General features: G+C 38.1%; 1 protein-coding gene across 4 annotated transcripts; it reads left to right on the top strand.

Moving 5' to 3' along the window:
- Window positions 1-2,439: 2,439 nt before the first annotated feature.
- On the top strand, window positions 2,440-7,892 carry LOC103719481 (large ribosomal subunit protein uL1). Of its 4 annotated transcripts, none has more exons than XR_015971127.1 (6): window positions 2,440-2,613; window positions 2,866-2,912; window positions 4,122-4,341; window positions 4,670-4,835; window positions 5,670-6,404; window positions 7,409-7,892. XR_015971127.1 is itself a non-coding variant. In XM_008808745.5 (6 exons), exons 2-6 carry the CDS (start codon window positions 2,908-2,910, stop codon window positions 7,690-7,692), a joined length of 651 nt encoding a protein of 216 aa, XP_008806967.1. In that variant the 5' UTR covers window positions 2,476-2,613; window positions 2,866-2,907; the 3' UTR covers window positions 7,693-7,892. The 4 variants fall into 4 exon arrangements, 2 of the variants coding, with proteins under 2 accessions (XP_008806967.1, XP_088562902.1); XM_008808745.5 differs by having other exon boundaries at window positions 2,476-2,613; window positions 5,670-5,875; window positions 7,639-7,892; XM_088706776.1 differs by having other exon boundaries at window positions 2,487-2,613; window positions 2,792-2,912; window positions 5,670-5,875; window positions 7,639-7,892.
- The last annotated feature ends 534 nt before the right edge of the window (window positions 7,893-8,426 follow it).

Below are 8,426 nucleotides of genomic sequence, written 5' to 3'. Positions count from 1 at the left end.
AGCGAGTTGAGGATGTTACCCCGGCAGAAGAAGTTATCTTCATCCTATTTCTTCTTGGCAGCAATCTGTTTTGCTGTGGGGTTGTTTTCAGAAACGGTGGGACAGAGTGTCTCCAAGACATAGTATACTTTCGTGGTGGTCAGAGAGAACTCGATCTTCTCCTTCCATCGCTTATAATTGTTGTCATCAAAATGATCCAGTTTGGAGATATCTTGCGGAACCACATTCAGAAAAGTAAATGCAGAATTCGGAAGAGCCATTTGGACGAATATTTGTTTGAAAAATTGTTGGAAAAAAATAAAAAGATCAAGGGTAGGATAATGGCTTAATCGTAGGATAGTGAGTCGAAGGTTAATCTGTCTTTCAAACAAATATTGCCTCCCACTAATTGCAATTGGAAAATCCAGCAATTTTGTTTTAAGGATAAAACACTGTCCTGTGTTCTCGAAGAACAGACTGCAAAACTGGTCTTCGAATCGTTAACCTGATATTTATGATGTAACAGCCTATTTAAAAAGATGAAAGGGCACATTGAAAGGTTGTATCATGGCAGTTATGTTCGAACAGGTATCAGAGAAGCTAGATGATTGTTCATTTTTTCAATCGTTAGAAGAAGCGATTTTACTCACTTCCCAAACCAACGTGACTGCTCGTATTGATCTGAGCCCGACTAGATGGTCTGGATGCCTATTTGGGCTTGAGTAGCTAGTCAAGTACTAGACAAGTTCACTCCCACAAGTCCAACTTTAAGTTCCAGCAACATAACTACTTATAAGCACAAAAAACTTCTCATAGCTTTCCAATGTGGGATTATTTTAAGAAACAAGACAAAATTGTAGTGGAGGTAATTTTGAAATGTACAAAATTAGAGGAAAACATTGAAAATTGAAATATTTCATTTTATTATTTTAAAATAATCCAACATTATATACTCACTTGTAGAGTACTTCTTTGATGGTTGATAGACCTCTATATACCTTATTAGATGTAGAATTGGTAGTAGTTATTCATGGGGAGTAGCTATTTTGGGCTCATCACCAAATTCAAGAGATGGATTATCATCAACCACCTCATCTTAACCTTGTTGGACATCTTCCACTTTACCATGAATAATCGGAGAGGAAGTAGGTCAAAAATCAACAAGTTCACCTCCACTTTCTTGTGGTTTCTCCACCTTTCAAATTCTTCAATGGTTTAGTTTTCAAAGAAAACAATATCTTGGCTTTCAACTAACTTCTTCGCTTTTGAATTCCAAAGGCTTATAACCCAAATCTCTACGTCTATTAACAAGAAAATGCATAGCCTTGACTTATCAGGAAGCTTGGTTTGTGGACTTTTTGGCACAAGAATAAATGCTTTGCACTCAAACACCCTCAAATGTTTGAAAGATGTATCTTTTCAAGTTGTTTACACTGTATCTAGACTATGATCTAAAAGCTCTTACACCAAGGGAGGAACATGTCGAAATACCAAGGATATAGACCGACTGAATGTGGCATAGACTGAGGGAGGCAAGAGCTATCGACCTTGGATGAAATGAAAGGTGATTGTCATACATAGTGGGCTACATGGCATAAACCAACAAGTAGTTAATTTTCTCTTGCCACTACCCAGAATGTGGATGGAGTAGGGCAGTTCTTCAGCCTTCTTTCATTCTTCTTGGCAAATCCCAAACAATGTAGATCAACAACTTAATGTAGATCAACAACTTATCTTAACCACAACAAAAGCATAAAAATAATAGTAAATCATGGAGGCATGAAACAGAATTTAGGATGCGCTTGGTTCACAACCAAAATCAAAATTAGAACCATTATCAGAATAGATTGGAATGCAAATTGGAATGGTTATATTCTTCAATATATTTGGTTCGTAACCGGAACCGGAATGGAATTTGAATATTAGAGATGAGTAGGAATTGGATTTTGAAGAATTGAGGTATTTTCTATTCCCCTTGAAATTGAAAAGGGAATAGAACTTTTTCCAATCGATAAACGAGAGTCACTTATTCGCATTTTCATTTCAGAGTTCAATTTCTTCCAACCAAACATATCTTTAAATTCGAGTTTGCGAGCGAGATAGTAGGGAATGGCCCTACCTAGGAACGTCAGGTCGTGCGAGTCCAGACAATGGGAGGGGGATATTGGAGGGAGCCTGGTAGTTCCAAGCATCGGAAAGAAAAGATGAGGAATGGGAAGACATGGGTGTCAACTTATCTACAATGGTCACCTTTATATATAAACAACTGTCATTAACATTTGTGTTTGTGTCAACTTAATCTAAAGTGTTATAAAGAATTATTTTATAGGATTATTTGGGTTATGTGACCCGGCCATTAGCTATGTGAATTGTAGTTAACGGGAAAAAATGTGACAAATGTGAGTTAAAATGGACCCGCGGCACCTCTAAAACCAGGGCCGTCCGCCTCTGGACCCAGCCAATATCGCGGCCGAGTAATCCAAATCCAGCGGGTGTAATTGAGCCTCACCCTAACGAAGCAACGCTGCATCAGGATCAATTTAGAGATCCACCCAAACCCTAGTATATATCGGCGAGGTTCGCACTCTACGTCTTCAGTCCTCCCGGCGTCTTCCTCTTCTCGCCGACCTCCCGGTAGGTCTCCTTCGGCTTCCGCCTCCCCTTCCCATCGCGAGAAATCCCTTTCGTTTCTTCTCATCCTCGACTCTGGAAACCTTAGCTTCTTTTCCTTTTTGCTTCAATTTTTTTACCTATTTTCCCGGATCTCATCTTGTCTGTGATTCTCTTGATTAATTTTTTTTTTTCAAGTAAGTTCTTCGGTTGATTTATATGTGATGAAGGATTTTCTCTAGTTTCTCAAGATCTGATCTCTTTGTTTGAATGAAGGACTGAGCGTAGAAGTGAAAGCAAGAGAAATCCGACGGAACCATGAGGTATTGGTTATTGATATTTATTCTTATTACACTCACTTTTTGCTACGATACATCTTTAACCTTGATGTATGCTGTGATGTCTATCCATTTTCGTTTTAATTTTTTAGTCTGCTCTTATTCTTTGTTTGTCTTTTAATAGATGTGCTTTCTTTTCTCGAAATATTATTTCCTTTTGGATAAATGCCCATATTTTAGTATGTGGTGAGTCAGTACTTTGTTCTATTTGACCATTGATGTGTATCATAATCACTGGCAGTATAATTCAACCCTCTTTTTCAACGTGGACGGTAGTATTTGGTTGATTATTTGTTCAATTTTCGCAACAGGATCACTTTATTGATTTATTTTATTTATTCTGGTTTATTGGCTGGTTTTAGCAAATTTTAATATTTTTTATAGGCAGAGAAGGATTATTTTTTGGTAGAAAAGTTGGATTCTTTTTTATTATTACTTGGTAGGAGAATCGCAGGGCCTATGGTTCCTTTTATATTCTTGGTGTTTTTGTCATGATGTAATGCAAAAGCTTTGTTGGTTCTGAAACTTTTTATGGATCTCAACTTCATTAGTTATGTTACCAGCATATATTGTTGCATGTATGGTCTATTAATGATTCAATATTTTCAGTAGATTATATTTTGTACTTGCAACATGGTCAATGAACTATGATAATCAACAATCTCAACTCTTTAGGCTACAATGCATGACCCCATTTCTGGTATCAATCTGCACCAAAAGGACACATATGTTCTGTCTGGAAGTTTTCGCAAACATTCTACACAACTTCTGTCCTTTGTAGGTCTAGTAATCTATTTCTTTTTCTTAAGCCATGGTCTTCATTCCTTGCTTCTCTTCTTGCTGGTCCTTCCTATGCCTTTGTTGCACGTCCAAATTCTATTTGGATGAATGATGCATCACTTTTTGTCAGTGTTTGGTGTAATTCCTGTATACCCATTTCTCTTTTTAGCAGCCACAATCTGCACGCTCTTTCTAGAGCATGCAGCATTGTGCCTCAACATTGTTTGATCAAAATGTCTCTTGTTTCTTAGTAATGTGATTGGTGAATTACACTTGTATGATTGGTTTATTAAAACCTCAGTAATTCATAATGATTATGAAATGACCTTATTCTAGCTTTCAGAATTTTCTGGGAAGAAAAATGCAATAATGGAATACAAAACTGACTATCTATTCTCTTCATCATTTCTACAGCAAGTTACAGAGCGATGTTTTGAGGGAAGCAATCTCTCAGATTGCAAATGATTCTCGGGAGAAGAAGCGCAATTTTACTGAAACCATTGAGCTACAAATTGGTCTGAAAAACTATGACCCCCAAAAAGATAAGCGTTTCAGTGGATCTGTGAAGTTACCTCATATCCCTCGTCCAAAAATGAAGGTCTGCATGCTTGGTGATGCTCAGCATGTTGAGGAGGTAAAATATGCTGATGCTTCTTTGCATAAGTTTACAGAAATATTATCTAGTTAAGTTAAGTTATTTAAAGGAAATCATTTTAAGGTAGCCCTGGTCCATGTGAATTTTGATTCATGTATTTTTGCTTCAGTTATCGACTAATGCTCAGTGGCAAACCTTGTTTCGCTAAGTAAATTTGCATTCTGCGTGACTTGTAAACTACATCTGCATTATATCTGTAGATCGCAATGTACCAATAAAAATGAAAACATCTAGTTGCTCATGTTTTCATTAACTTCAATTTGCAGCAGCAAAATATTGTACTAATGCTTGATTATGTCTTCTGCAGGCAGAGAAAATAGGGCTTGACTATATGGATGTTGAAGCACTAAAAAAAATGAATAAAAACAAGAAGCTGGTCAAAAGGCTTGCTAAGAAGTACCATGCTTTTCTAGCATCAGAGGCGATCATTAAGCAGATTCCTCGTCTTCTTGGTCCTGGTCTCAACAAGGCAGGCAAGCACTTCTGTTCTTTTCTATGTTAGAGTTTTCCTGGAAGCAATTTGGCATAGGTTGACCTTGAATGCTGATGCGTAGAAATTGCATAAATTGTATAATAAAGTAAATTTGCTGTTTTTCCATTTTTTTAAAAAAGCTCTTGACGCACAAATTTGCTACATCCTCTAGAAGATTTATCTATGGCACTAACTTATGTAAAAAATAACTTTTGATTATACCAAACTATGGGAGCAAAGGATGAAAAATGTTATTTTGTTTGGGCATCATTACCATTGATATAGTATGACACTGTATCAGTATCTCTTTCTATAAGATATATTGATGAGAAATCAATTTTGCTGGGTGGACCCATATATCATCAGTCTGGCTAGTGATGCCTAGTGAAGAGTTACATAACATTTTTCTGCTAATTGATGTACAATCAATATATAAAATTCGATTGACAAATGCTTGCTTAGTCCTAATCCCAGGATCAAAAGGAAAAGAGGCATGAAAAGCATCAGACTTCATGTACTATTTAACATAGTAGTCAATTCCCTGGTGGTAAATTGTGATCTTTACTACAGTGAACTTGGTTATTCTAATTTTGTAACAAACACTATGATATCATGTAATTTACCATATCACTGTAAAGTTTGTGCTTTTCACACTATTCTTTTGTAAAATACTTTTTCTTTCAAAACATAAGCACTGAGTTTCTCTAGCCACCTGAAGCATGAATAAAGTAATTGACCCTTTTATTTTGCAATTTCTTACATGTTAACATGCCGTGCATTGTTAACTTACAATGCATTTGTTTCTCACATGCGTTCTTGACATTTTCTCATGCAGGGAAGTTTCCCACGTTGGTGACTCATCAGGAATCCCTGGAGGCAAAAGTTAATGAGACAAAAGCAATGGTGAAATTTCAGCTCAAGAAAGTTCTATGCATGGGTGTTGCTGTGGGTAACTGTTCAATGGAGGAAAAGCAGATTTTTCAGAATGTGCAACTCAGTGTTAACTTTCTTGTATCATTGTTGAAAAAGAACTGGCAAAATGTAGGTTTTCCCTATCATATCTTTTATTGTTTTCCATGTTCCTGGATTGATTTACATTTTGCTTGTGTTCCTTTCAACTTGTGTTTGAAATAGATTTAACACATCACCACTCTTCCCAGTACAGAAGAATTTACCACTTGTTAACTTATGTACATATTCTGATGTTCCTTCTTTCGGTAAACTCTTGGACTTATCTACAACGAATTAAAGAAATATGTAGATCTACAATTTCTATGATGTTCATTGCTCCTGGATATAGAGTTGATAGAATATGAGAGTTGTTTAGCTTAAGCTTTCTCTAGGATGTGAATTAGTTAACCAATAAAACTATCGAAAAGTACTGATTTTCTTGACATGGATGTCTTTTGATTTAATAGCCTTTCTCTTGTACATTCAAGTCTAGCATGGCTCTATGGAAGATTCACCACCCTGCCAGCGTTTATGGCTGCAAGATCCAGATAACATGTACCTAGGATGCTCACCTTCAAATCTATAACCCAGGGCGTGCTACCTGGATGTGACAGCCAGGGCCGGCCTCGGTCGCCTAAGGCCTCGGGCCAATGGAAGGCCTCCGGGAGGCGTGACCAAAAGGAAGCAAAGGCCCCATATAAAAACGGGAACAGGAGCTGGCTACGATTCTTCCCCTTGATGGAAGGGAGGTGGAGAGTTTCTTGGCCTGCAGAGGGGCAATTTGGGAAGTTGGGGACAGTAGTTTTGTTTTGGGTGGAGAGGGAGGGAGAGAGAGAGAGAGGAGGGATTTGGTTGGCTTGATACACGCCTGAAGCCACTTTTATCTTTCATCCCTTCTCTTTTTTGGTTTTGGTCTTGGTTTTCCTTCCCTCACATTACTCCTGATCCAGCTGGGCCATCAGGATGCGGCACCGGTACGGGGTTCGGTACCGGTACGGCGAACCTTGGTGGAGATTCTTTTAATTTTCTCCTCTCGGTTTCTTCTCCCCTCTTGGGTGGTAGAGAGAGAAAAGGAGGGAGGGGGTTGAATGGCTGCTGTGCTGTGATGTTGCAGTTGTTGCTTGGGTACTCACTTGAAGGGGAGATGGTTTTTGACCAAAAAAAAAAAGGGGAGATGGTGGGATGGGACTTTTATGAATTAGATGGAGTGAATTTCCCATAATGCCCCTACTTTCTCTTATAGAGAGGTTCCTTTCTAGACAAGTTCTTTTCTTTACCTTGACCATGAAGTGCCACGAGATGACCTTTTCTTATTCTGCTCTTGCTTGACATGGTAAACAGTATTGCCAAGCATTATCTCAGTTATTTAATCAGTTTCATGGCCCTCAATTACATTTCTGTGCTTTCATTCAAAAATTATATTAAATTGGAAAGGCTTCATGTCTATCTTTGTTAGATTCATGTATCTTTGTTGAAATAGTGTACTTGATAGCTATCTATTTCCATATTATTTTTTTAAGTATTTTATACATATTAAAATTTTTTATTATTAAAAAAAAAAGAGGCCTCATTCATTGAATTTGCCTTAGGCCCCCAAATGTATCGGGCCGCCCCTGGTGACAGCCATCGGTACTTTCTTAGTGATTTTCTTTATTTTGGTTCCATTTATAAGCATACCTTTATTATTATTATTATTTTATAACTTGGGCTTGTGTACTTTTATTCAATTGATCTAGTGTTCGAAGCAGTTTTGTGAGTCTATCTGTTCGGAGGGTTGTTATTTGTTTAGTAGCTAGTTTGCTGTATCGTACAGTTTTCTGACATTTCTCACACTCCACACTGCATGATTACAGGTGAGGTGCTTGTACCTGAAGAGCACCATGGGGAAGCCATACCGAGTATTCTAAGCAGTTCTTTGCCTGGGCTGGTAATTTGTGAGACAAGATGTAGGGAATACATGGTTTTCATTTTGTTCATTCAGGTCTTGTTATCAACGTCAATTAGTTTCGAATCCAAAATTTCATTCTTTCTGGTGCCAGTGAGATTTTTGTGTTTGATAGCTTTTAAGACTTTCTGATGGAATGCAATTATTATGAATTTCAGTAAACTGGTTTTGATTTAAGAAGACCAAAATGTTTGAATGTTCTCTTAGTATGTGGTAGTTTTGCCCGAAGGATATTAGAACTCCTGCTGTGTGATTTTTGTCCATGGTTTATTTTCTAGATTACAAAGGGACTGGGTGGTTGAATTGTGTGCACTAGGAGGGCTGGCCAATAATTTCTGCAGGAGGGCTACTTCTTCGATCACCATTTCTAAAAGCCGCGATGTGGGCAATCCTTTCTTTTTTTAAAAAAACATACAACAGGGTCAAGGACCCTAGAAGGATTGACAAGGAATGGACATAGCTCCCGCCCATTGCATCATACATTAACAGACTAGAGAAATCAGGGTGGAAAGAGGAGCTGCTACGATCCCATGCTCCCCCTTGGCGTTCTTGAAGGGGATGTAGGGTCCCAGAGCAAAAAGGAGGACGCCCAATGCGATCGTGAACCCGGCTGCATCATTTTTTGTGCAACCGAGTGGAACTTTTCCCGAACACCAAGCGGCCTGGGAGGGCCAGCGAGTGGCGGTGCTCCAATGC

This window comes from Phoenix dactylifera, chromosome 11 (genome assembly GCF_051530095.1).
Source record: "Phoenix dactylifera cultivar Ajwa chromosome 11, Ajwa_hap1_PhDact_Kaust_v1.1, whole genome shotgun sequence".
In the NCBI taxonomy this organism is placed as follows: Eukaryota; Viridiplantae; Streptophyta; class Magnoliopsida; order Arecales; family Arecaceae; genus Phoenix; species Phoenix dactylifera.
Note: the sequence above shows the minus strand (reverse complement) of the source record. Positions and strands in the feature narration are given on the sequence as shown.